Source organism: Geotrypetes seraphini, chromosome 7 (assembly GCF_902459505.1).
Source record: "Geotrypetes seraphini chromosome 7, aGeoSer1.1, whole genome shotgun sequence".
Taxonomy (NCBI): domain Eukaryota; kingdom Metazoa; phylum Chordata; class Amphibia; order Gymnophiona; family Dermophiidae; genus Geotrypetes; species Geotrypetes seraphini.
This window is the reverse complement of record NC_047090.1, coordinates 171,401,137-171,428,265: the sequence shown is the minus strand read 5'-3', so window position 1 is coordinate 171,428,265 and position 27,129 is coordinate 171,401,137. Positions and strand designations below refer to the sequence as shown.

The following is a 27,129-nucleotide window of genomic DNA, read 5'->3' as shown; positions in this document are numbered from 1 at the left end:
AGGTGAAACTAAAAATGTTGTTTATAATCACGTTTTGCGTTAGTTGTATTGTATTCATTTTGTCAAATATTTCACATTATAATTTGAATATTGTACTTTTTATGAAGCTGTAAAAAAATAATTTCATTCAACACTATAAAGTATCTTTATTTGAGTCCATTTACAGTGTTATTGCTATAATTAAATACCCGTGCAACGCCGGGGCATCAGCTAGTTATCTATAAAAATAATTCCTCCAATGAAGGTTAATTACCTATCAGTGGCCGCATCATAGGATAGTAGACATGCCAAACCATTTCCAAAGACATTCCACTATCTATATAGATGGCACCAGCTAGTGACTCAAATATGTCCCCCATGGCCTTTGGTACTTCTATATCTTCTTCCTTTTCTTCATCTTCCTCTGACCGTCTGAGCTGCATACGTATAAAACAAGACAACTTAAGCAAGAGATTTCATTGTTTGAGACAAGTGATGTTCTGTCTTTGTACACTTAGGGGTAGAAATGAGCCCCAGTCACTACTGCATTTCCTACGTTATTCCAGAATGACATCAACTGATGACTTTTAGCTGGTGGCAGTGGGAGAAGAGCAACTGAAGATCATTCCTGCCCTTAGTAGGACCCAAAACAATTTAGGGAAAGGAAGAACCCTGAGGTGGGGAGTAAGGGAGGGGTCATTTTTTTAAATTTTGGGGTGGCAGGTCTCAGAAAGGAAGCAAGGCTTTAATGCTATTATGATGGGGAAATCAGGAGACAGAGGAAGGACGGCCACTAACTTTATGCAAACACTTTTCAGATTAATAGAAGTATTAAATAAAAATAAAGAACTCCATAATACTGCACTTATATATGTTCAACTATTAAGTGTGAAATATGCTGGAAAAACACATGCATTGTGGTTATATCATTTGATTTCACAAACAGACATTCAAGAAGGAATACGACAACTATGCAGCTGAAGCAAGGAAGGAATTCTACGTTTTCATCACAGTAATTACATTTGTAAAGGCCAATTTATCCTGGCTTGCCTGCCCTGAACGCGTGCATGCAAACAAAGAAAAGAAAGCAATAAAGAAAGCTGTTTCGTTTTAAGAGCTAAACTCATCACCTTGTATGTAGAATTAACCAAGATATTTATGAATTCAGACACGCACTAAAGAACTGGAACAATGACTATATTAATGCAAATAAGACATTGTGAGCATTTCCATAAAACCCATGTGCTGGAACTTCAGTATTTAAAAATATGCTACTCTTATTATGCTACCAGTAAAAATACATCCTAACAAAATAAGGTGTCCATAGCTCTCTGCTTTAGTATACAAGCTCCCAACATTTTTTGACTCACTGTTCACCTCTCTCTGCATTTTAAACCATTATAAAATATTGGCAAGTTTTCATTATTTATGTTTGTATAATCCCCATATCTAGTACCACAGCCCGCAACTTTGATCTTGTATTCTTTGGAAATGTGATCCAATTAAACATATCAGAACTGGTAAAAGCCTTGGGTTTTCACAGGACTCGTCTGGACTTTGTGCAATGAAATTTTGGGGTGTGTGGCACAGTGGCTAAAGCTACAGCCTCAGCACCCTGGGGTTGTGGGTTCAAACCCACGCTGCTCCTCGTGACCCTGGGCATGTCACTTAATCCCCCCCATTGCCCCAGGTACATTAGGTAGATTGTGAGCCCGCCAGGACAGACAGTGAAAAATGCTTGAGTACCTGGATAAATTAATGTAAACCGTTCTGAGCTACCCTGGGAGAACGGTATAGAAAACTGAATAAATAAAATAAAAACGTCAAGAGCCCTTCTTATACATGACGCTGTAAATTGCACAAGTTTTATTCCCAGAACTACCCTGTTCTCAAGGTAAGAGTAATGCACGTTCTGGGGGAAGAACAAGCTATACAGGGAGGACGGACTCCACCTCAGCAGAGACGGAACGAGGCTTCTGGCAAACAACATCAAGAGAGAAGTTGAGAAGTTTTTAAACTAGGAAGAAGGGGAAAGCCGACAGTCGACCGAGTGAGAGAGTCGATGGTTCGGGAACCAGTATACCCGGAGGATACCGTGCAGAAAGATAGCGGAGAAGACTCACCAGATCTCAGGCAAGACAGATCTAAAGGGACACAAGAGGGAAGGAAATGCAAGAAAGGAACAGGCCACATACTCAAGTGTATGTACACGAATGCAAGGAGCCTAAGGAACAAGATGGGCAAATTAGAAGCTATGACACAAAAGGATAACTTTGACATCATCGGCATCATGGAAACATGTTGGACCGAAAAAAACATCTGGGACACTGTGCTACCAGGATACAAACTATACCGCAGAGGCAGAGTGGGTCACAAAGGTGGGGGCGTTGCCCTATATGTCAAAGAGGGAATCAAATCTACTGGAGAGAACACACCTGAAAGTATGAATAAGTTAGAGTCTCTATGGGTCAAAATTCCGGGAGCAAATAGATTGGAAATGAAAATCGGCATCTACTATCGACCCCCAAGGGCAGCCCGAAGAAATGGATGGAGAAATGATAGATGAGATCAAACGCAACTGCAAGGGAGGCAACACAGTTATCATGGGTGATTTCAACTACCCGGGAATAGACTGGAATCTAGGCACCTCCGGCTGCTGTAGGGAGACCAAGTTCCTGGATGCTGTAGGCGATTGCTTCCTGGAACAACTTGTCAAGGAAAACACGAGAGGAAACACAATTCTGGACTTAATTTTAAATGGACTATGAGGACAAGATGCAGAACTAGAGAGGATGCTGGGAACCAGTGATCACAATATGATCCGCTTTGACATAGATGCAGGGGTGAAATATAGATCCAGAACGACAGCCACGGCACTGAACTTCCAAAAAGGAAATTATGAAAGGATGAGACTCATGGTGGGGAAAAAGATCAAGAAGAGGATAAGCACTGTTAAAACGCTAGAGCAGGCATGGTCTCTTTTTAAGGACACAGTCATCGAGGCGCAAAATCTATATATATCGCGTATCAACAAGAGAGCCAAGAAGAAAAAGATCAAAGAATTGGTGTGGTTCACTGTAGCGGTGAAGGAAGTGATCAGAGACAAGAAGACTTCGTTTAAGGAATGGAAAAGGTCAAAAACAGATGAAAACTGGAAAAAGCAAAAACAGCATCAACGCAAGTGTCATAAAGCAGTAAAAGGGGCCAAAAGAGACTACGAGGAAAAAATAGCCAAGGAGGCGAAAAACTTCAAGCCTTTCTTTCGATACATTAAGGGGAAACGATCCGCAAAGGAAGCGGTGGGACCGTTGGATGATAATGGAATAAAGGGAGTGCTAAAGGAGGACAAAGCCATCGCCAATAAACTGAACACATTTTTTGCGTCTGTATTTACCAAAGAGGACATACACAACATACCGGAACCCACGCTGGAGGCGAAGACGGGAAACTGACAAGGTTGACAGTTAGTCTAGAAGAAGTATGCAGGCAGATTGATAGGCTTAAGAGCGACAAATCCCCAGGACTGGATGGCATCCATCCGAGGGTCATTAAGGAACTGAAAGGGACTATAGCTGAACTGCTTCAACTAATAGCCAATCTGTTGATTAGATCGGGAAGGATTCCGGAAGACTGGAAGGTGGTGAATGTTATGCCGATCTTCAAAAAAGGTTCGAGAGGAGATCCAGGAAACTACAGACCAGTGAGTCTGACTTCAGTACCGGGAAAGATGATAGAGGCGCTGAAAAAAGACTGCATCATTGATCTTCTTGACAGACACAAACTGATGAGGACCAGTCAGCACGGCTTCAGCAAAGGACGATCTTGCTTGACGAACTTGCTGCACTTCTTCGAGGGGGTAAACAAGCAGATAAACAAGGGAGACCCGGTCAACATTGTATATCTGGATTTTCAAAAGGCGTCCAACAAGGTTCCGCACAAACACTACTTCGAAAAATTGAGAGCCATGGAATAGAGGGTGAAATACTCACGTGGATTAAAAACTGGCTAGCAGATAGGAAACAGAGAGTGGGGGTAAATGGACAATACTCATACTGGAAGAATGTCACCAGTGGAGTGTCGCAGGGCTCGGTACTTGAACCTGTGCTCTTTAACATATTCATAAACAATCTGGAAATGGGTACGACAAGTGAGGTGATTAAATTTGCAGACAATACGAAGTTATACAGAGTAGTGAGGACGCAGGGGGATTGTGAAGATCTGCAATGTGACATAACCACACTCGAGAAATGGGCAGCAACATGGCAAATGAGGTTCAAGGTGGATAAGTGTAAGGTAATGCATGTTGGTATCAAAAATCCCATACACGAATACAAGATGTCCAGGGCAGTACTAGGAGAGAGCCCCCAGGAAAGAGACCTGGGAGTACTGGTCGACAAGTCAATGAAGCCGTCTGCACAATGCGCAACGGCAGCAAAAAGGGCGAACAGAATGCTAGGAATGATTAAGAAGGGGATCACGAACAGATTGGAGAGGGTTATTATGCCGCTATACCGGGCTATGGTACACCCTCACCTGGAATACTGCATCCAGCACTGGTCGCAATACAAGAAGAAGGTATATACTCGAAAGGGTCTAGAGAAGAGCGACTAAAATGGTTAAGGGGTTGGGGGAGTTGCTGTACAGTGAGAGATTAGAGAAGCTGGGCCTGTTCTCCCTTGAAAAGAGGAGACAGAGGAGACATGATCAAAACATTCAAGATAATGAAGGGAATAAACTTAGTGGATAAACACAGGTTGTTCACCCTCTCCAAGGTAGAGAGAACGAGAGGGCACTCTCTGAAGTTAAAAGGGGATAGATTCCGTACAAACGTAAGGAAGCTCTTCTTCACCCAGATAGTGGTGGAAAACTGGAATGCTCTCTCGGAGTCTGTTATAAGGGAAAACATGCTCCAGGGATTCAAGACAAGGTTGGACAAGTTCCTGCTGAACCAGAATGAACGCAGAGAGGGCTGGTCTCGGTTAGGGCACAGGTCTTCGACCTGGGGGCCGCCACATGAGCGGACTGCTGGGCGCAATGGACCACTGGTCTGACCCAGCAGCGGCAATTCTTATGTTCTTACTTGATATACAGTGTTCCACCGCAAATTCGCAGTTCACGGACTCAATCAATCGTGGTCTGCTCCGACTGCCTCTTCCTGTAGTAAAATCGGGCTTCACCAATCAGGAGCTGCGTGTCTACAGGCAGAGGCGGTCAGAGCAGACCGCAAATTATTTTCTTCACCCACCAGTGCTCCAGCTGCCCTCTCCTGCCTTTTGACAGGCAAAAAACTGCATTTGCGTTTTTTCGAAATTTGCGGGGGTTCCTAGAACTGAACCCCCGCGAATTTCAGGGGAGTACAGAACTGCCTTTCTGCGATTACAATCAGGTACTAACTCTGCCCCTAGTGAGCTCACAATCTAAGTTTTGTACCTGTGACAATGGAGGGTAAGCGACTTGCCCAGGTTCACAAGGAGCCACAGAGTGAACTGAACCCGATTTTCTGGATTCTTGGCCCATGCGCTCAACTTTTAAACTTCTCCTCTACCTCCACTCAGAACTATGGTGTTAGTTATACCCAATTTTACCCTGTGATAGTCTCTTATATACTTATAAACTATCAAAGGCAACATGAGACATGCAAAGGGTGTCCTGTACAAATGTACTAAACAAAACACACAGAAAAGAAGCCAATAGGATTACAAAAATAACCAATGTCAATAAGTAAGTGAAAGAAAGGGATTGGGACTTGTACACTGCCTTTTTGTAGTTTACACACAGGTACTTCAAGCACAGAGATGGCCCGATTCTCTATAAGGAAACCGATTCGCTGATCATGTGGCAATCACGCATCAGCATTCTAGTGATTCGCATCTATTATTTTCTAACAGGGGCCTTAAATGTAGGCCAGCATTTTACAAGCCTACATTTAAGGTCTCACACCTAAGGAGACACATAAGGAGAAATTAGGTTCTTACCTGCTAATTTACTTTCTTTTAGCTTCTCCAGACCAGTAGAGGTTAACTTTACGAATGGGTATATATCTAATCATGACCAGCAGGTGGAGACTGAAAACAAAACTTTGGGACAGTATATCCTAGCCCCTCCTCTCTATTTCCCTCAGTCTGCCGAATAGCCAAGCAGAACCAAGAACTGGACAAAAAACAGAGAGAAAACACAATACTCCGAAAGGAGTAACAAATAGCATACCCAAAAATGCTGTTGGAAAATGCAGAGGAGAAATTCCCGAAGGAAGAATGTCCCCACAGCTCGCCAGCTAAGCCAGCCGAGCCACAGCCGCTGTTCTTCAATTCTCCCCGGCCCTAGAAAAATACTAGAACCCGCAGCAAAAATCAAAAACTGCCCGCGCAACAGCCCCAACAACAACAACAACAGACAGGGTGGGGACCTCTACTGGTCTGGAGAAGCTAAAAGAAAGTAAATTAGCAGGTAAGAACCTAATTTCTCCTTCTTTAGCACTCTCCAGACCAGTAGAGGTTAACTTTACGAATGGGACGTACCAAAGCAGTCCCTCTCACGGGCGGGACCCCCGAAGGGCAGATACCAGTACACGCTCACCGAACACCGCGTCCCGACGCACCTGCACATCAACCCGATAATGACGAACAAAGGAATGCAAGGAGGACCAAACCGCAGCCTTACAAATATCCACTGGAGGCACGAGCGACGACTCAGCCCAAGAAGCCGCCTGACCCCGAGTGGAATGAGCCTTGAGAAACTCCGGAACAGGCTGCTGTTTCAGAAGATAAGCGGAAGCAATCGTCTCCTTGATCCAGCGTGCAATAGTAGCCTTAGAAGCGCCAGCTCCCCGACGAGGACCAGCCAGGAGGACAAAGAGATGATCGGACTTCCGGAATTCCTGGGTCCGCTGCACATAAGAGCGAAGGACCCGACCGATATCCAACTTGCGCAGCTGCCGTTGCTCAGAAGAGCCCTCCCGACCACCCAAGACCGGGAGAACCACCGATTGATAGACATGAAAAGGAGAAACAACCTTCGGCAGAAAGGAAGGAACAGGCCGCAAGACGACCCGCTCCCTAGAAAACTCCAAGAAGGGAGCCCTACAAGAGAAAGCCTGTAGCTCAGAAACACGCCTAGCAGACGTAATGGCCACCAAAAAGACCGCCTTCAAAGTAAGGTCCTTCAAAGAACAGACGTCCAAGGGCTCGAAAGGCGGACGCACCAAAACAGAGAGAACCAGATTAAGATCCCAAGAGGGAACCGAGGGCCGTAGGGGAGGCCTAAGCAACTTGGCCGCCCGCAAAAATCGAATCATATCAGGAAGAGCCGATAAACGCTGACCTGACACCAACCCTCGAAAGGCCGACAGGGCCGCAAGGTGAACCCGGAGAGAAGACCAAGCCAGGCCTCTATCCAGGCCATCCTGCAAGAACTCTAGAATGATAGGCAGAGAAGCGCGAAAAGAGGTCACTCCCCGCGCCCGACACCATTCCTCAAATAGACGCCAAACCCGCACATAAGCCCGAGAGGTAGAAAGCCTCCGGGACCCCAACAGTGTAGAGATCACCTTGTCTGAATATCCCTTCTTGCTAAGGCGACCCCTTTCAAGAGCCACGCCGTAAGACAGAAGGGAGACGGGTCGAACATGGGAATGGGACCCTGCATCAGAAGGTCGTCCGAGAGAGGCAGAGGAAGAGGATCCGTCACCAGGTGCCTCACCAGATCCGCATACCACGGACGGCGAGGCCAATCCGGCGCCACCAGCACCACCAAACTCGGATGGTGAACAATGCGAAGAAGTACTCTGCCCACCAGTGGCCAAGGAGGGAACACATACAACAGCCCCTCCGTTGGCCACTGCTGGACCAGAGCATCCAGACCCTCGGCCAGACCGTCCCCGCGACGACTGAAGAAGCGGGGCACTTTGGCTTTGCCACCCGTGGCCATCAGGTCCATCAGGGGCTGCCCCCAAGCCTGCACTATCAACTGAAACGCCTCGGCGCCGAGACACCACTCTCCTGGATCTAGAAAGTGCCGACTGAGGAAGTCTGCCTGAACATTTTCTACTCCGGCTATATGAGAGGCCGAGAGGTCCAGCAGAGGGGACTCCGCCCAAACCATGAGCCGAGCCGCCTCCTGCGCCACAGGAGTGCTCTTGGTGCCCCCCTGACGATTGACATAAGCCACCGCCGTGGCATTGTCCGACAGGACTCTGACCGACTTGCCCAGCAAAAGGGAGTGGAAAGCTAACAGCGCCAGCCTGACCGCTCTGGTCTCCAACACGTTGATCGACCAGGAGGCCTCCTCCGCGGACCAGGTGCCCCGAGCTGAGTGGCCCATAAACTGAGCCCCCCAACCGAGGAGACTCGCATCCGTAAGGAGCACCGTCCACCGCGGGAGATCCAGACCCACCCCCTGAACCAGGTGAGGGGTCCGGAGCCACCAGCGCAGACTGCAGCGCGCCAAGCCTCGCAGGGGAACCAGGAACATCCAAATCTTGCCTCCGGGGAGACCACCTCCGGAGCAGAGCATACTGAAGAGGACGCATGTGGGCCCGCGCCCACCTCACCACGTCCAGGGACGCCGCCATTGACCCCAGGACTTGGAGGAAATCCTGCGCCCGAGGACCCCGGGACGCCAAAAGCAGGCGAATCTGAGATTGCAATTTGCTCACCCGGGCCTCTGGAAGGAAGACCTACCCCAAGGAGGTGTCGAACATAACCCCAAGGCACTCCAGACGCTGAGCCGGGACCAACCGACTCTTGGAAAGGTTGACCACCCAGCCCAGCGACCGGAGAAACTCCACCACCCGAGCCGTAACCCGGGAGCTCTCCTGCAACGACTTTGCCCGAATCAACCAGTCGTCCAGGTAGGGGTGAACCAGGATGCCCACCGACCGCAAGGCTGCCGCGACGACCACCATTACCTTGGTGAACGTCCGAGGAGCCGTGGCCAGACCAAAGGGAAGCGCACAGAACTGAAAGTGCCGCCCCAAGATCGCAAAGCGAAGGAAGCGCTGATGAGAGGCCCGAATTGGAACCTGCAAGTAGGCCTCCGTCAGCTCGAGAGACGTAAGAAACTCCCCCGGCTGAACCGCCAGAATGACCGACCGCAGCGTTTCCATGCGGAAAGACGGAATCTTGAGAGCTCTGTTGATCCCTTTCAAATCCAGGATGGGCCGAAAGGTCCCCTCCTTTATGGCCACCACAAAGGGTCTGACGAAAAGCCTGCGTCTTCCATGGAGTCTGACATGGAGAAGCGAGAAAAAGGTCCGGCAGAGAGCGGGTGAACTCCAGAGCGTAACCGTCCCGCACCACCTCAAGGACCCACTGATCGGACGTGATCTCGGCCCATTTGGGGAAAAATTTGCGCAGCCGGGCCCCCCACCGGAACCAAAGGGGGCGCCGGCAAGGAGTCATTGCGCAGGACGGGAAGCGGGGGAACCGGCGGAGGGATTCCCTGCCCCCCGACGGGCCCCCCGAAAGGGCTGCATGCGCTGGAAGAACCGACCCCGGGAAAACCCCGGAGACTGGAAAGAAGCAGCCCCCACGCCCAGGGCGATACTTGCGAAATTCCCGCAAACGCCCCCGGGCCGCACCCCCCCGAGACACCGGGCTGGGCACGGTCCTCCGGCAGACGGGGAACTTTCGAGTCCGACAGAGTCTGAATCAACTTATCCAAGTCCTCTCCAAATAAAAACTGACCCCCGAAAGGGAAATTTAGTAAGCTTAGTTTAGGACGCAGCATCCGCCGCCCAAGCGCGCAGCCACAACACACGCCTTGCGGCCACGCCAAAAGCCATAGACTTAGCCGAGATCCGCACCAAGTCATAGAGAGCATCTGAGAGGAATGAGGCCGCCATCTCAATCTTCGCTACCTCCTGATCCACCAGAGACCAGTCGTCAGACTCTCGATCCAAGACCCGCTCCGCCCACCGAAACACGGCGCGAGCGACCAGTCCCCCACAAATAGCCGCCTGGACCCCAAAGGCAGAGACCTGAAAATTTTGCTTAAGGATGTTCTCCAATTTGCGCTCCTCAGAGTCCTGCAAGGCAGAACCGCCCTCAACAGGCACGGTATGCCGCTTGGAAATTGCCGAGACCACCGCATCCACGACTGGCGAAGCTAACGTAGCCCGATCCCCTTCAGGAATGGGATACAGGCGAGCCATGCTGCGCGCCAGCCGAAACGGCGTCTCCGGCGTTTTCCACTGCTCCAGAATAATATCCCGAATATCCTGATGCATAGGAAAAGAGCGGGAAACGGAACGGATCCCCCGTAACAGGGGGTCCCCCACACGCGGAGTCCCCGGCGGCGCGTCCTCAAAACGCCAAACCGAAGAAACCTGCTGAATAAGGTCAGGCAGCTCATCTTTCTGAAAAAGGCGCACAACGGACGCCTCGTCACTGGAGAACGGGAAATCCGACAACCCGCCGCCAGCTTCCGTCCCCTCCAGAGGGTCCTGGAATTCCTCCGAAGGGTCCAGGTCCTCCTCCAGACCGACACGTTCCTCCGACCACAAATTCTCGTCCCACTACACCCGCGGACGCTTGGACAAGGGAGGCGGCGGAGGGGACGTCACGTCAGACGAGAGAGGCAAAGCCGCAGGGAGCGCGGAGGAAACCCCACCCCCCGAAACCCCCTGGGCGCAACCAGGACCCCCAGCCGCCTGAAAATAGGCTCTGCATAAAGAAAAGAAAAAATTCAGGGGAAAAACCCCCCGAGGGTCCCAAGGGACTCCCTGCCACAGCAGGGGACCCAGCAGAACCTTGCCCCTGCATAGTCAAAACAGGGGGAAGGTCACCTGAGGTGGAAGACAAAATGGAGGGGCCAGACAGAGAAGATGGCGGTTTTCCCGCCAAAAAAGCTCCCTCCATAGCCTGAAGCGACTGAGAAACCTGAATATTCTCAGCCGCTAAAGCAGGCAAGCCGGCATCAGCTGTCAAAAAATCAGCTGAGAGGGAATCCTCTAAAACCCGACCGTCGGCGGCTCGGGGATTCCCTCCGTGGGCGGACAGAGAAGACCGGGCTTCCCCACCGTTCCCTGCCGACTCGCGAGGCACCATCGGCGGGGAGCTCTGGGCGCCTGCAGCCGCTGCCGACGGAGCTCCACCACCTCACCGACCCAAACCGCCGAGTTCAGGCCGGCCGCGAGTGCCTCGCGGCTGGACTAAATTTGTGTCCTACTCCCCCGGAGAAGGGCACAATTGCTCCATACGCGACCTAGCTAGAAAAAAATGCCGGTTACATGAAAAAATACAGTAAAATACAGTTTTCTTAAAGGGAAACAACCCTTCAGACCAGCACTACCTCAGGATTTTTTTTTTTTTTTTTACAGAACAGACTCCACAGGCTCTCGAAGCAATATGCCTTGCTTGACTTAGGGGGCAAGGCTTACTGCTGAGGCTCCTCTAAAAAAATGTGGGGAGGTGGAGGAAGTGGGGGGAGGGACCCCGCTCGTGACCCGCCGGGTTTGACACCCCCGAGGTCGGACGAACCCCCAAACAGAGTCCGCCCAAGCTCCGTCCGGCCAAAAACAGGGACAATAAACCCCATAAACAAATTCCAACAGCCCTACCAAGGGAGATGGGTACAGATCACTCAACACCTGCTGGAGACTGAAAGAAGACTGAGGGAAATAGAGAGGAGGGGCTAGGATATACTGTCCCAAAGTTTTGTTTTCAGTCTCCACCTGCTGGTCATGATTAGATATATACCCATTCGTAAAGTTAACCTCTACTGGTCTGGAGAGTGCTAAAGAAGACTGAATTCTCTACTGGGTACAATTTCTTAGGTTGGTTCTGGAGTGAAGGGGTATTGGCCAGTTATCGATCAGGATTGTTAAGAAGAGTGTAGTTAATGCACCCCTAGAGGATTTGGCTAGTGTTATCTCCCTTGAATACCATAATGTCCTGTTTATAGGCTTATCAGTTAGGTTGAAGCAGTCAGATTGTTAATAGGAGCACACCCTTCTCTAAGAAAATTGAATTGAATCCTATTTAAGGAATAATGTTTGTTTAAATTGTTAGTAGTGACTTTTAAGGTGTTTAAGGATCAGAGGCTTGATTATTTAAGGAACAGAGTTAAGGCATTATGTATTCCGTTACTTCAAAGACATTTTTTTTTATACTTCATCTATAAGGAATATTTGAAAAGCAGAGTCGAGACCTAATGCACTCAAAGTAGCAATGTGGAAAATTTGAATAAATTGCCAGAGAGTTTAAGGGAGATGTCATTTCTTGTTCAATTCTGAAAAGGGCAGATTTATCTATTCTTAGGGGAGGAAGAATTGACTTCAGTGGCTTGGTGGAGGGGGAATTAGTGTGTGTGTGTGTGGGGGGGGAAGAGGGGGGTTAGATGAGGATATTACTGGTTTGCTGTGGGGGAGTTAATTTTAAGTGGGGCTTGCTTTTTGAGGGTATCTCCCCTTATCACTGATTCTTTTTAAAATTATGGTTCGTTGATGAATTTGTAAACTGCCTTGAATGGCGCTGGTTAGAAAGATGTGATATAAATATTTTATAAACTAATGCATGAATGAATGAATAGAATCCATTATCGTATATGCATGCATAAAAACGTATTTGGTTTGTATGGGTACTTTTAAAGTGTGCGCAAATCACTCGAGCACACACAGGGTTGGATTCAGTAAATGGTGCTCAAAATTTGGCATCAAAAATAGATACTAAGCGTGATTCTATAAAGGGTGTGGCACCCTTTGTAGAATCGCACTTAGTGCCAATTCCCATACCTAACTTCAGATGCCAGACCTGTGCCTGCCAAAACCAGGTTTAAATGATGGCATCCCAAGTTAGGTGCACGGAGTTCGCATCCTATAAATCCATGTGCAAGTTTTCAGAACCCCCTTGATTTATGCACTACTAGAGTTAAGCACCTTGCTTTATAGACTAGCACTCAACTATAAGTGCGTGCAAATTTTAATGTGTGCCAATTATCAATACAGTACTCCACCGATATTCGAATCTTGAAAAACCGCGAATACGATTTTTCATGGGGGAGACTGGAGAGGGCAGCGGGAGAGGCAGGAGAGAGCAGCCGGAGCACCAGCGAGTGCAGGAAATCACTTGCTGTATGCTCTGACCGCCTCTTCCTGCACTAAGTCGGGCCTTACCAATCAGGAGCTGCCTGTCAAAGCAGCTCCTGATTGGATAAGGCCCGACTACATGGTAAATGTGACCATGGTCCCCTTTTATCAAACCGCGTTAAGGGTTTTGTTTTTTTTTTAAATCACCGGCCGCGACAGTAAAAGCTCCTACACTCATAGAATTCCCTATGAGCATCAGAGCTTTTAATGTCGTGGCCGGTTATTTAAAAAAAAAAAATGGGGACCATGGTCACATTTACCATGTAGTAAGTGGAAAAAAAAAAAAATTAACGAAACTGTCCTTTGACAATTTACTAGCATAAAGTGCAAGCTTACAAGTGCCTGTGTATTTCATACCTGCTATCTGAGTGGGTGGCTGGTTGACAAGGGGGTAAGAAGTACCTGTGTTTGAAAATTTAATAATACTTGCCGTTTGCCTAAAAAGCTAGCTTTAAGAATGCATGCCTTGGAAACCATATGTATATTTAGCAGCACAAATGTAGGCAATTTTCAGACCATTTTGAAAATTACCTTCCATGTGTGAAGAAATATTTGTATATGTACTCATACCATAACTGATCATACCTGTATAAGCTCTTGAGGAACAAGGAGTGCTAAACTATGAACTTTTAACAGCAAATATGAAGACTACTTACCTGTAATTGTATTGTAGTGGTAAGAGGCATGTGTAAATGCCTGCAGAAGATAAGCCTTGTTCTTAAACCTGTAGCTAATTTTCTCCTCAAAGTTTTCAAAGCCAGATATAAGGTGACTGAGTGTTTTTTCTGCATCTGGATGATCAAACATACATCTTGGAGGAATCTTTAAAGAGCCATATTCCATATCTTTATTTAGAAGAGGCTCTGAAGGAGGTGCAGGGGTGACCGCAGAGTTTCCTGAAAGATTTTTTCGACGACTGCTAGAGGTTTTCCGGCTGGAGCTCAAAGGACTGCTGCTTCCAGTCACTTTAACCACAGGGAGCACCTTCAGGCCCAGGTAACAGAGAAACAGCTGGGCGGCTCTTTCACCACAGCTTGTTAGATAGCAACCCAGAAGTGCTTCTACACAGTCTGCAATGCTTTTATCTGCAATACACTGCTCTGTGTGCAAGTCATAAGAAATAGACTGTTTTCCTGTGTCAACACCACAGTTTTCTTCTGATGGGTTCCAGAAGCCTACTACAAAGTCATCATCTTCGACAGCCTTGCTTGGATCCAGATAACACATTGCATCCCAAGAACTGTAATCAAAGTCATCCAAATCTGAGGACAATTGTTCAGTACCCAAGCATGATTTTTTGGGCATTTTCCACATATTGTAAGAATCAGTGGTGGAAAAGGGAGAGAGGGGGATCTTCTTTACAAATGCCCCTGATCCCATTAACATACTATCAATGAACCTGATGTGCTCTTGATCATACTCCAACAGATCATCATCAAGGTCAGTGTCTTCCTTTGGTGACCTCCACATTAAATCTTCATCATCTTCATAATCGTCATCTTCGTCAAGTTTACCATTTGCCATGGAATTCTCTTTTGTCTAAGAGAACAGAAAAATAGTGTATTAGAAGGGTCGATTTAAAGGAACAAAATCCTATTTCATGAAGGCAACCTTTACCAAAAAGTAACTCTTAGCTTCTTTTAGCCATGTCTTTATATCAACTTATCCTTATAGGAAAATATCTTAACCTCTTATTTTATTGGAGATCATTTGACAATGCCATCCTATAAAGCTCTCAAGGCAGCCTGTTTCTGATTGCTGTAGCTGTTACCATCAGTGGCATCTGCCATTAGTTCAAGAAAATTACTTAAGCAAACAGTAAGACCAATGACAGTGTTCACCCATAGTGGCATAGCTGAGTTCCTTAATCTGGTAGAGTAATGCTCAGTCTGATTAATTCGGCCTATTTGTATTGAAATTTCTATACCAGAAGAAGCTAAGATTATTACGTTTTAAAAAAATTACATATAAGCAATGTTATCAACCTAGATAGATTAGATCTGGGGCTCTACCCCAACACTAAATAAAAAACATTAATTCTTCCTATAAGCCAGGCAAAACATTTATAGGTATGCGGTGTTCCACTGTTCTGAGAGGTGAGGAATGGTCAGAATGTGGAATTGGCTGCTAAACAATAAATGTTAGATTTTCACAAATATGCTTATACAGGAGTGAAGATGAGCCCAAGCAGTGCTGAAGCTGGGAGAGCAGTGGTAAACCTTACCATGTGGCGAGACAGTGCCAAGCTCAGGGACAGAAGCAGTCGAACTCTAAGATATCACAAGGAAACAGCTGCACATCAGCTGCAATTATTTAAACAAGGATGGCACAAATGCAAAATAAAGTTAAGAGAAGTCTAGGTGATCTTTAGAGAGAAGTTGCAGATGTGGGAAGTAGGCTGGAGGAATTGGAGAATACAATTACTGAACACTGCAAGGCATTGCAAAGCAACAGTGGCAAAATTAAAGAACTTGAAAAAGAATGACTGCTAGAAAAGATGGAGGACTTGGAGAAAAGGTTCCATATAAGGGAAATTGCTGAGACCGAGACCTACATGGACTGCACCCAGATAATGTTTGGACTTGCAAGGATGTCCCCCAGGATGACAACCTGGCATGCAGACACTGGACATACAGAGCCCTGAGACAGGGAGGGAGAAATTATGCCCCAATATACTGTTATCATAATATACATTTTGGCTAAATCAAAAGAAGTCAGACTGGCTATGGGAAACTCAGAAAGTATGCATCTATGCAAATTTATCAGTAGCACCATTTCAGAGAAGGACTTTAGTTGCAAGACAGCTAAGCTCTGGAACAATAATGTATGTAACCACTGGCTTTTTCCATACGCTATTGAATTTCTTAGTACTGATGGCTCGGACTCGGGAAGAAGCCATCTAGAAGCTGGAGGAGGAAGGCCTAGAAGCCCTAGAGCTCCCTCTGTGAGCAAAGAGTGCACACTATGAAGTGAATGTCTGGCAGCATGTGAAAAGAAAGGGAGTATAACTGTGGAAGAAAAAGAATCATGAACGAGGGAGCAGCCAAGAAAGACTCTTGTAGACCCACAGGAGTGGCAAGGAGTCTGCTTTACTATTATATGGCAGATGAAATTTACAAACAATAGACAAGTTGGTGGACTAGTATGTGATTGATGAAAATGAGTTTGTGGTGACGTCAGTGTGATGGCTAGGGGTGGTGGGGAAAAAGGAGGAGAGAGGTGATAAAGCTCCAAAAGGGGAAGGTGGAGTAGGAGGGATGAGGAAAGGGAGGAGGTAGGACCAGCTCCTGAGCATGGGGCACAACAGAAACAACTTACCGGTAGGTTGAAGATGACATCAATTAAAGGGTCTACAATTGGAGTATAACAGGAGGTTAACTATTAAGGCAGGACCGAGGATAAAACGGGATGTTCTACTTCTGCAGGAGATATACCCGAGAAGAAATAACATCATTGCTTGAGAGTAAAAGAATGCCCACAGGTCTTCTTAGCAACAGATAAGAGTAATTACAGAAGTGGAGGTATTGAGATTATAACTGCAAAAGACAGAGGGCTAGATTCATAAAACACGGTCACTAAGGGTTGATTTTTTGGCCAGTTTCAAAACAGCAAATGATGTTCAAACAAGTTTGCATCCAAATGATTGACATGGAGGTTTGCTGTAATCCCATCCAATCACACGCTGTGAGGGTGACTTGCCACATGAGTAGAACCAGTTTGGGGGAAGCCTGAACAGCTAAGCAGCAGGGGAAGCCCCAACACAGCCTCCTACCACTCAGCTGTACGGGGCTTTTTTCTTTTTATGGCACAGATGTTGTGTGATATGAGATATACTATTTAATGGGGTGTCAGAAAGACCTCTTGAAGTAAACAATACCTCAAAGATTCTTAAGATCTTCATTCATCCCCTATGGCTTTATAAATAGTCAATTAGATAATTTTTCACTCATTGATAATAAGTTATGTAGAAATGATAATAACTTAGCTTTTTTTCATTTTTTTCTTTTTCTTTGTCTATTAATTATATTGCATCTGCTTTCTCTAGCGGTCAGCATAAATCGCTCCCCTGCAGGGGAGGGGAGCGATTTATGCTGACCGCTAGAGAAAGCAGATGCAATATAATTAATAGACAAAGAAAAAGAAAAAAATGAAAAAAAGCTAAGTTATTATCTATAAGTTCTTTACTATTCAGCGTGGGAGAACTGATTAATTGGGAATAGTGTTTACAGCGCTTTTCTTTGATTATTCTTTTATATTCTTTGACTTTTAGTCGCCAATTGAGTCTATCGTTGTCTATCTTGGATTTACGCCATGTTCTTTCCAGTTTATGATGTTTATTATTTTGTATCCCGCCAGGATACAAAATAACAGTAACCTGCAGAGAGAAAAAAAGAGGAGGAGGACTAGCAATAATATTCAAGAACTCCCTAACTCTAAACATACTTGAGAAAACATCCACTCCACAAATGGATTTCCTAGCGTGTCAACTCACAAACCCAACACTAAAAAACTCTCTAAACTGCTTGCTCTGCTACATAACACCAGGAAACTGGACCACAGTGAGACCTGAATTTGAAAACTTCATCTACCAAAACTCACTAACAGCTGAATATAACCTCATCCTAGGAGACCTAAACCTACACCTAGAAGACACAACCTCCACACCAGCAAATAACTGTCTATCCTTCCTCAATGCCTTATCCTTCCAGATCCTAAACCCACAAACCACTCATGAAAAAGGTCATCAACTGGACATTGCTGCATTCATGTCTCACCAACCATCCAATCCAGCAATCCAAACTCCTAACGGAACATGGTCCCCATCCCTATGGTCAGACCACTACATTTATAACTTCAACATCAATTGGACCAAGACCAAACACACACCTCAATCAAAAAAAACCACATACACCTCACGCAAACATATCGACCCAACCATTTTCTGGTCAAATGTAGACGAAACTATCCAAGACTGTGACCAAAAAAACTTCATCTCCCACTGGAAAAATGTATCCACCAACATCCTTGATGATCTGGCACCCCTACAAACCAAAACCAGAACCAGCAGGAAATCAGACCAATGGTTTGACAATGAATTACTCCAACTCAAAAGACAGTGTAGAAGATTAGAAAGAAAATGGAGAAAAAAGAACCAAGATCAAACAAAAACCGACTGGAAAAAAATCAACAAACAATACAAAAATCTACTAAAAGATAAGAGGAAAAGCTACTATACTAATCTCATAGGCACGGAAACCCAAGACTCCAAAAAAATATTCCAAATCCTGAAAGAATTAACAGACACCAAACCATACACTACCACCACTAACACACCTCCACCATCACCTACCCTCTTAGCAGAACACTTCAAGAACAAAATCACCAACACCAGAGCCACACTCATCCTTAACCCATCCCATCAAAATCCAATCACAATCCACCCTACAGGAAAAGAGGCAATCGCAGCAGACAGAATTTGGACTCAATTCCCTAACATACAATGGTCAGAATTCAACAAATTCTACAAAAAATACAGCCATGCCTCCTGTGACCTCAACCATTGCCCCTCATATCTCCTTACCACCTCTAGTGTAAAATTCCGCACCATAACTCTACAATGGATCCAATTCACGCTCACAGAAGGCACATTCCCTGCTGACCTCAGCGAAATTGTCATCACCCCTATCCAAAAAGACCCAAAAGCACCACAAAACCTCCCATCTAACTTTAGACCTATAGCCTCAATTCCGCTATATGTCAAAATTATAGAAGGCCTAGTAGCCAAACTCCTCACCAATTACATAGAGGACCATAACCTACTCCACCCCATGCAATCAGGCTTCAGAACAAACTTCAGCACAGAAACACTACTAGGCTCCCTTATGGATACCGTCAGACAACAACTTAGTACAGGGAAAAAAATGCTACTCATACAACTGGACCTATCGGCGGCATTCGACCTAGTAGACCACAACATCCTTCTACAGATCTTAGATGCAATAGGCATCTCAGATAAAGAATACTCCTGGTTTGAAGGATTCCTAAAACTCAGAACCTACAGTGTAAAATCAAACAAAGAAAAGTCAGAATCCTGGTCAAACCCCTGCGGCGTACCACAAGGATCTCCACTATCCCCTACCCTCTTCAATCTCTACACTGCTTCTCTAGGAACGCATCTGGATAATCTAGGCATAACCTCCTATAGTTATGCGGATGACATCACCATCCTCATCCCATACGATCATTCTAAACCTACCATGACAGACAAACTTCACCAAACACTTGAAGCAGTCACAACCTGGATGGAAAATCACAAACTTAAACTCAACCAAGACAAAACCAAATTCATCCTCCTAGAAAATGACAAGATCCAAACCACAACCATCCTAGACATAAACGCAACCAAATATCCCATCCAAACCACCATAAAACTACTAGGCATGACCATAGACAGATGCTGCACAATGCAACCGCAAATAAATAAAACAATTCAAAAATCATTCGCAATCATGAGAAACCTGAGACAAGTCCGAAAATTCTTTGAAAGAACACAATTCCAACTTATAGTACAATCCCTAATACTAGGTATATTGGACTACTGTAACATACTCTTCCTTCCATGTCCTACAACTACGATAAGACAACTCCAAACAATCCAAAATACAGCTTTGAGACTCATCTACTCATTGAAAAAACATGACCACATCACTGAAGCCTTCATCAACTCACACTGGCTCCCAATCCAAGAAAGAATCCAATTCAAATTCTACTGCATATTATTTAAAACCCTACACGGAGACAGCCCATCATACCTGAACAATCGCCTCATCCAAGCACCCAGTACCAGACACAGAAAAACGCACTCCCCATTCATACCCCCCCCAATCAAAGAAGTAAAAAGAACAAAACTACACGACGGCCTCCTAGCCACTCAAGCTGCAAGACTGGACAACCAGATCTCCAACCTTCTGATGACCACCCCAGACTATAGGACATTCAGAAAAGAAATAAAAACCACACTTTTCAAGAAATTCCTGAAACAGCAATAACAACACGACCTCTAAATGCTCTTAAGATCTACAACTTACCTCTCTAGCTAATCATTGTAATTTCTGTCTTTTTAAATTAACCTTTTGTAATCCGCCTTGAACCGCAAGGTAATGGCGGAATAGAAATCCCTAATGTAATGTAATGTAATGTAATGTAATAGTTAATTCTCTGTTCGATATTGATTTTCTCAAGCGCTCCAACTCAGAACTCCCACCCTCCGCCACCATCCTAGCTGACTATTTTGCCAGTAAAATTCACAATCTGAAATTGTCTCTTGTAGTTGCCAGCACAGAACCAATAATCAACCAACCTAACATAGGAAAAGAAAGTTCTATAGCAGACATGACCTGGAACCACTTCGAAAGTCCAGACTAGAACCTATTCCTCAAGATCTACTCTAAATATGCAAAATCCAACTGCCTACTAGACAACTGTCCCCCCATTATCATGAAATCCGCCCCCCTCCCATTTAAAGCTGAACTCTTCAACTGAGTTTCCCTATGCCTGACCACCAGCCACTTTCCGACAGAACTCGGCCACATCCTTGTTTCTCCAATTATTAAAAACCCAAGGAACCTACCTCTTCGGCTACCAACTACAGACTCATTGCCAATATACCTCTCTTCCAAAAAATAATGGAAGGTCTAGTTACTCATGACCTCATGAATCACCTAGAGAAGTTCAACATTCTTCATGACTCCCAGTCTGGCTTCCGAACAAATCATAGTACAGAAACAGTCTTAGCCTCTCTGACTAATTACCTCCTCCATTTATTTTCACTGGGAAAAAGTGCCCTGATACTCCAGCTCGACCTGAGCAGTGCCTTTGACCTGGTAGACCATGACATTTTACTCAGATGCCTCGACTTCATTGGCATCTCCGGACAGGTACTAAACTGGTTCACAGGCTTCCTAAAAAACCGCACTTACCAAGTTCACTTTAACAGAACCTTCTCCCAGTCCTGGCACAATCACCTGCGGAGTACCTCAGGGCTCCCCTCTATCCCCTTCTCTATTCAAAGTCTACATCAGGGGTGCCCACACTTTTTTGACTCGCGAGCTACTTTTAAAATGACCAAGTCAAAATGATCTACCAACAATAAAATTTAAAAAAAACACAACGCACATTGTACGCTGAGAAAATGTTAATTATCATTCCTATTCTGGTGTATTTTCAAAGAGGTCAAAGCAGATGACTCTATGCACTATCATCTCAGTAACAACCATACAAAAATAGACAAATACCCACCCCCCTCCCTTTTTAATAATAATAATAATAATAATAACTTTATTTTATATACCGCAGTACCACAAACAGTTCAGAGCGGTTTACAATGTAAGAGACTGTACATTTACAGCGAAGATACAATGAGAACTGTACATATTCAGTAAAGGTGTTTAAACAGCGAAGAACAATGTAGATTTACCATGCAGGAGATTGTACATATACAACAGAGATATATATATATATATATATATAATAGAGAGGCAGTGCAAGAGGCTTATAAAGAACAAAGCAGTGTACCAAACCAATACAGGGTGGTGAATGTCAAGAAGACAACCAGTATCAATTACAGGATAGAGGTATTTGATTATTTGGTGATGAGGGGAGTTCAAGAAATTTGTCGTAGAGGAAAGATTTGAGGGATTTCCTGAAGGATGAGTAGGATGGGGCAGATGAGATGAGGGTGGTCAGGCAGTTTGTCCATCTGCCAGCTTGATATGAGAGAGTTCTATTGAGGAATCTTTTGTGGGTGCATCCCTTTGGGGAAGGGTAGGTAAACAGGTTGGCATTGCGCGTGCGAGTGGTTCTAGGGAAAACGAAGTGGTGAGACAGATATATCGGGGACAAGCCAGTTAGGGTTTTGAAGCAGAGGCAGGCGAATTTGAAGATGACTCTCGCTACTATTGGCAACCAGTGCAGTTTTCTGTAGTAAGGGGTGATATGGTCTGACTTTTTGAGGCCATAGATTAGGCGGACTGCGGTGTTTTGGATAAGTCTCAGTCGTTTGATGGTTTTCTTGTAGGAGCTCATATAAATTATATTACAGTAATCCAGTGTGCTCAGGATTAGGGATTGGACCAGCAGTCTGAAGGAGGGGAAGTCAAAGTAATGTTTGATGGTATGGAGTTTCCAGAGGGTATAAAAGCATTTTTTGACCTGGGCGTTGGTGTGGTCTTCGAAGGTCAAGCAGCGGTCTAGGATGACTCCAAGGATTTTGATGGTGGGGTTAATAGGGTAAGTTCGGCCGTTGAGTTGTAAGGTGGTGATCGTTAGTTTGTGGTTGGGACTAGCTAGGAAGAGTTTGGTCTTTTCTGGGTTTAGTTTCAGTTTGGACTGAGTGGTCCAGTGTTCGACCATGGTTAGTACTGATGCGATGTGTTGCTCTGTTTCTTGTGAGAGTGAGTAGATGGGGATGACAATTGTGATGTCATCTGCGTAGATGTAGGATTTCAGCTTTCGGTCAGATAACATGTTTTTTACTAAAACACAATAGCATTTTTTAGCGCAGGGAGCTGCGCTGAATGCCCAGCGTTGCTCTCGACGCTCATAGGCTCCCTGTGCTAAAAACCACTATTGCGGTTTAGTAAAAGGGGACCATATTGTAAAATATAGACAGCAGATATAAATTCAGACACATTTTGATCACTAAATTTAAAATAAAATCATTTTTCCTACCTTGTCTGGTGATTTCATGAGTCTCTGGTTGCACTTTCTTCTTCTGACTGTGCATCCAATCTTTCTTTCAGCCTGTATGCTTCCTCTCCTCCAAACCTCATTCCCTGCTCCAACTTTTTCTTCCTCTCTCCCTGCCCTTTCTTTCTTTCTTTCTTTCTCTCTTCATGCCCCCTTTCTTTTTTTCTGTTTCTCTTCTTTCTTTCTGTTTCCTTGCCTGCCCCCTTTCTTTCTTTCTCCCTGCCCTTCCCCAAGCCACTGCCACTTGCCACTGCCATCGGGGAACAGGATCCAAACGCCACCAATGAATAACAGGTCCCAAAGCCGACGCCGACACCGCCCCATGCTCTTTCTGCTTCAAGCCGATCAATCTTCCTCTCCCCGACGTCAATTCTGCTGTTGGAGAGGAAGTTCTGCCCAGCCAGGCAGCGATTGGCTGGCCCAAACTTCCTCTCCGACGGCAGAATTGACGTTGGTGAGAGGAAGATTGATCGGCCCGATAGATCGCCAAGGCAAAGTGAGTCCTGGATGATCGAATCACTTTGCCTTTGCGATTGACCTATTGGGCACCCCTGGTCTACATGGCTTCGTTGGGTCATATGTTATCTGACCTAAAACTGAAATCATATATATACGCAAATGACATCACTATTATCATACCCATAACCTCTCTTACTCAAGATACTGAACAATTACCTCCTCCGTCCTCACCAAGATAGAACAATGGACCACTCTATTCAAATTAAAACTGAACACAGAAAAAACCAAAATTTTCCTGGCTAGTCCCACCAACAAGTTAACAAATACTTCCTTGAAATTAAACGGGTTAGACTACCCAATTAACCCCACCATCAAAATCCTTGGAGTCATCCTTGACCGTTGCCTGACTTTTGAAGTCCATACCAATGCTCAGGTTAAAAAATGTTTTGGTACCCTCTGGAAACTTCGCACCAAACACTATTTCGACTTCCTCTCCTTCCGACTTCTGGTCCAATCACTAATCTTAAGCATCCTGGATTACTGCAATATTATATACCTAGGATCCTTTAAAAAAACCATCAAACGTCTAAGAATCATTCAGAATGCTGCCATGCGCCTCATCTACAATCTCAAAAAATCAGATCATGTAAGCCCTTATTACAAAAAACTGCACTGGCTGCCGATGGAGGCAAGGATCATCTTCAAATTTGCTTGTCTCTGCTTCAAAACCTTAACAGGCTCTTTTCCAATCTACCTATCAGATCACTTTGAACGTTCAGGCCTCACCCGCACTCGTAATACCCACCTGTTTACCTTCCCAGCCCTAAAGGGCTGTGTCTACAAGAGGTTCCTAAATAGATCCCTGGCATTCCAAGCAGGCAAATGGAATAAATGTCTTACCACTTTCATCTCTAGCTCACCCTCCTACCAAACTTTCAGGAAATCAATCAAATCCTATCTCTTTGACAAATTCCTCTGACTCCCCCCCCCCCCTTGTAACCCTGCCTTGTATCTCCGACATACCTCCGGATTCCCTGACCACTCCCTACTCGCTAAGCTATGCTGATTGACTTATTTGTAACATCACTGTCTCTTACTCTGTTAACCGCTCTGAACTGTTATGGTACTGCGGTATACAAAAATAAAGTTATTATTATGATGAGATCGATAACTAACTGGAGAGTCAATGACATACAAAAACGCAAACTCTTTTGTCTTAAATATGAGACTTTTCAGAACTCTCTGGAAGAACCTGGAAGCAGACCCATATCATTATGCAGTAATATCAAGTTAGATTAATGCCTTTGTAAAACTAAATGTTTCTGATAGCATTTATAATAGAAATAATGAAAGAATGCATCTTGAAAATTTAGGGCACAAACTATTTCATGTCCTTAGCTATTCAATTCCAAAATTATTCTCGTGTTAAATGACAAGCACATTAAGTCTCTTTAAACCTAATACTGGATATCCTTCTGGCTTGTAGGAGACAATGAAGAAAAGAGCAAATCCCTTGAAATTGTTCCTGAGAAGAAACAGGAACTGTAGTTTGAATTCTGATTAGGTGTTAAAATGAATTTAGATGTCTCTACTGCTTTTTTATCTTCTCTTGGGGACTTTGGAAAGGAAGAAAAATAATTTGAATTGTTTGGAATTCTATCAGGTATACAGATATGTCATCTGTTACCCAAGAGTCTAACTCAGAAATTTTCCAGATGTACTGGTATCTTTGTAGGCTTCCTTTTAAGACACACACTTGGGAAGACTTTTCATCATCATTATTCAGTGAAATTCTTTCCTGGGCTAAACTCTAGTGCATGAATTTGACCCAGAGAAAGATCTATTGAAAATGGATGAACATGTAATAGGTTTTTTAATCTCAAAAATCTGAAACGTTCTTTTTTGGTTTATTTTAGTTTTCCCTTATTGAAAGAAAATCTCTTCTCCTTCAGCTAAACCCTTAACTCTCTTATCAAGTCAAAAGCCAAAACCCTGGCAGCCCTTGTAAGGAATATCCAAAACATTAGCCTTATGAATACTGTCTTTCCAGTCTGGGTGTTGCCACACTTTTTAAATCATTCCTTCCATTGCTGAGTAAATCAGACGTACACTCGGTTTGTGCAGAAGAACTGTCCCTTCTAATATCTTCTGTCTGAAGTTTCAAAGTTATTGCATTTTGATGACTCAAATATACATTTTCTTACCAAGTCTTTCAATCTGACTGCCTCCAGTGTGTAAGCCCAATAAATCTGGCTCTTCTGGAAAGAAAGCCTGAAAAGCATGCCTGCTCTTTTTCAAGTATAACAGACTCCCTTGAGGAAGAACTGATTTTCTTTTAGGAAATGAAAGGAAAAATTGAGGACTCTCCAGAAACCTTTTATTTATCCATAAAACCAGTGCTGATCCTAAAGCAGCAGCAGAGTAGCCTTTAGGATTGTTGAGGTGGTCCAGTAACTTATTTGCCATCTGCAAAATTATCCTGAGCAATAAAAGTTTCCTTCTGGAGCCACATCTTTATAAAGGTTCCCTTTCTCACACAAAACACAGAGAACCTGCTATTAATGGATGAACTTAAAATTCACGATTGGAGCAATAGCACTCTCTTGAGGTTTTAGCTCTTACAGTCATTATGGAAACAGATTATGTTTCAAAGCGCAAAGCCTTGCCATTTCCTGGTCACAATGATAGTTACTCAGCTGAACTCTTTAGTCCCGACTGACACCACAATGCTTTAATGAAGCCGATTTCTTTCTGTAGTAATAACCAAGCCTTAGCAACTGTGGGCCTGATATTTAAAATGATTTAAATGGCTAGGAGAGGCTTCTGGCTGGTTAAATCACCCATCTGTGAATATATTAATTTCTTTCTAAAAAAAAAATATATATATATATATATATTTCTTTTTTTAGAAAGAAATTAATGGAATTGTAATTTTGTTCTAATTTTAGAATTGTAATTTTGTGTTGTGTTCAAAATTATATATGTTTATTTTTATGGAAACCGCTTTGTTTATAGGCGGTATATAAATTTTTTACATAAACGAAATCTGTTTTATTTATTCAATTTTCTATACTGTTCTCCCACGAGAGCTCAGAATGGTTTACATGAGTTTATTCAGGTACTTGAGCATTTTTCTCCTGTCTGTCCCGGTGGGCTCATAATCTATCTAATATACCTGGGGCAATGGGGGGATTAAGTGACTTGCCCAGTGTCACAAGGAGCAGCATGGGTTGAACCCACAACCGCAGGGTGCTGAGGCTGTAGCTTTAACCACTGCAGGTACTTGAGACTTGGGTTGGCCACTGTTGGAAACAGAACACTGGGCTTGATGGACCTTCTGTTGGACCTTCGGTCTGACCCAGTATGGCAATTATGTTCTAAGATAGTGGATAATGTGAATGGGCAGACTGGATAAGCCATGTAGTCTATCTGCTATCATGTTTCTGTCCTTATGAAGAGAACTGTAGATGGACACCATAAGTGTTGGAAACTGGCTCCAACACATCAAGCACTCACTGGTCTAATGTGATAAGGGACCACACCAACTGGAACAGGGAAAAATAAGCATGATATGAATTCTGGTTATGACACCTCAAAAAAGATAGTGAGATTAGAAAAAGTACAAAAAGAGCAATCAAAATGATTGAGGAAAGGCTAAAAAGGTTAGAGTTCTTCAGCTTAGAGAAGCTGAACAGAGATATGACAGAGGGCAGCTTTGAGCTAATATGATGAAGCATATAATCAAACTCTATAAAATAAAATAAAGGTCTACAAAATCCTGAGTAAAGTGGAGCAGGCAAATGCAAATTGATTGTTTAGTTTTCCAAAATGTTCAAAGACTAGGGGACATCCCTTGAAGT

General features: G+C 44.6%; 1 protein-coding gene across 1 annotated transcript in view; it reads right to left on the bottom strand.

Annotated features, from left to right (window-relative positions):
• The window catches only part of DICER1 (dicer 1, ribonuclease III), a 179,844-nt gene that overhangs the window by 7,932 nt on the left and 144,783 nt on the right, over nt 1-27,129 (bottom strand). The window contains exons 24-26 of the mRNA XM_033953270.1: nt 13,720-14,602; nt 13,649-13,659; nt 254-416 (exon numbers count right to left, since the gene is read on the bottom strand). Of these exons, the coding sequence (XP_033809161.1) occupies nt 254-416; nt 13,649-13,659; nt 13,720-14,602 (1,057 nt within the window). The remainder of the gene's footprint in view (nt 1-253; nt 417-13,648; nt 13,660-13,719; nt 14,603-27,129) is intronic.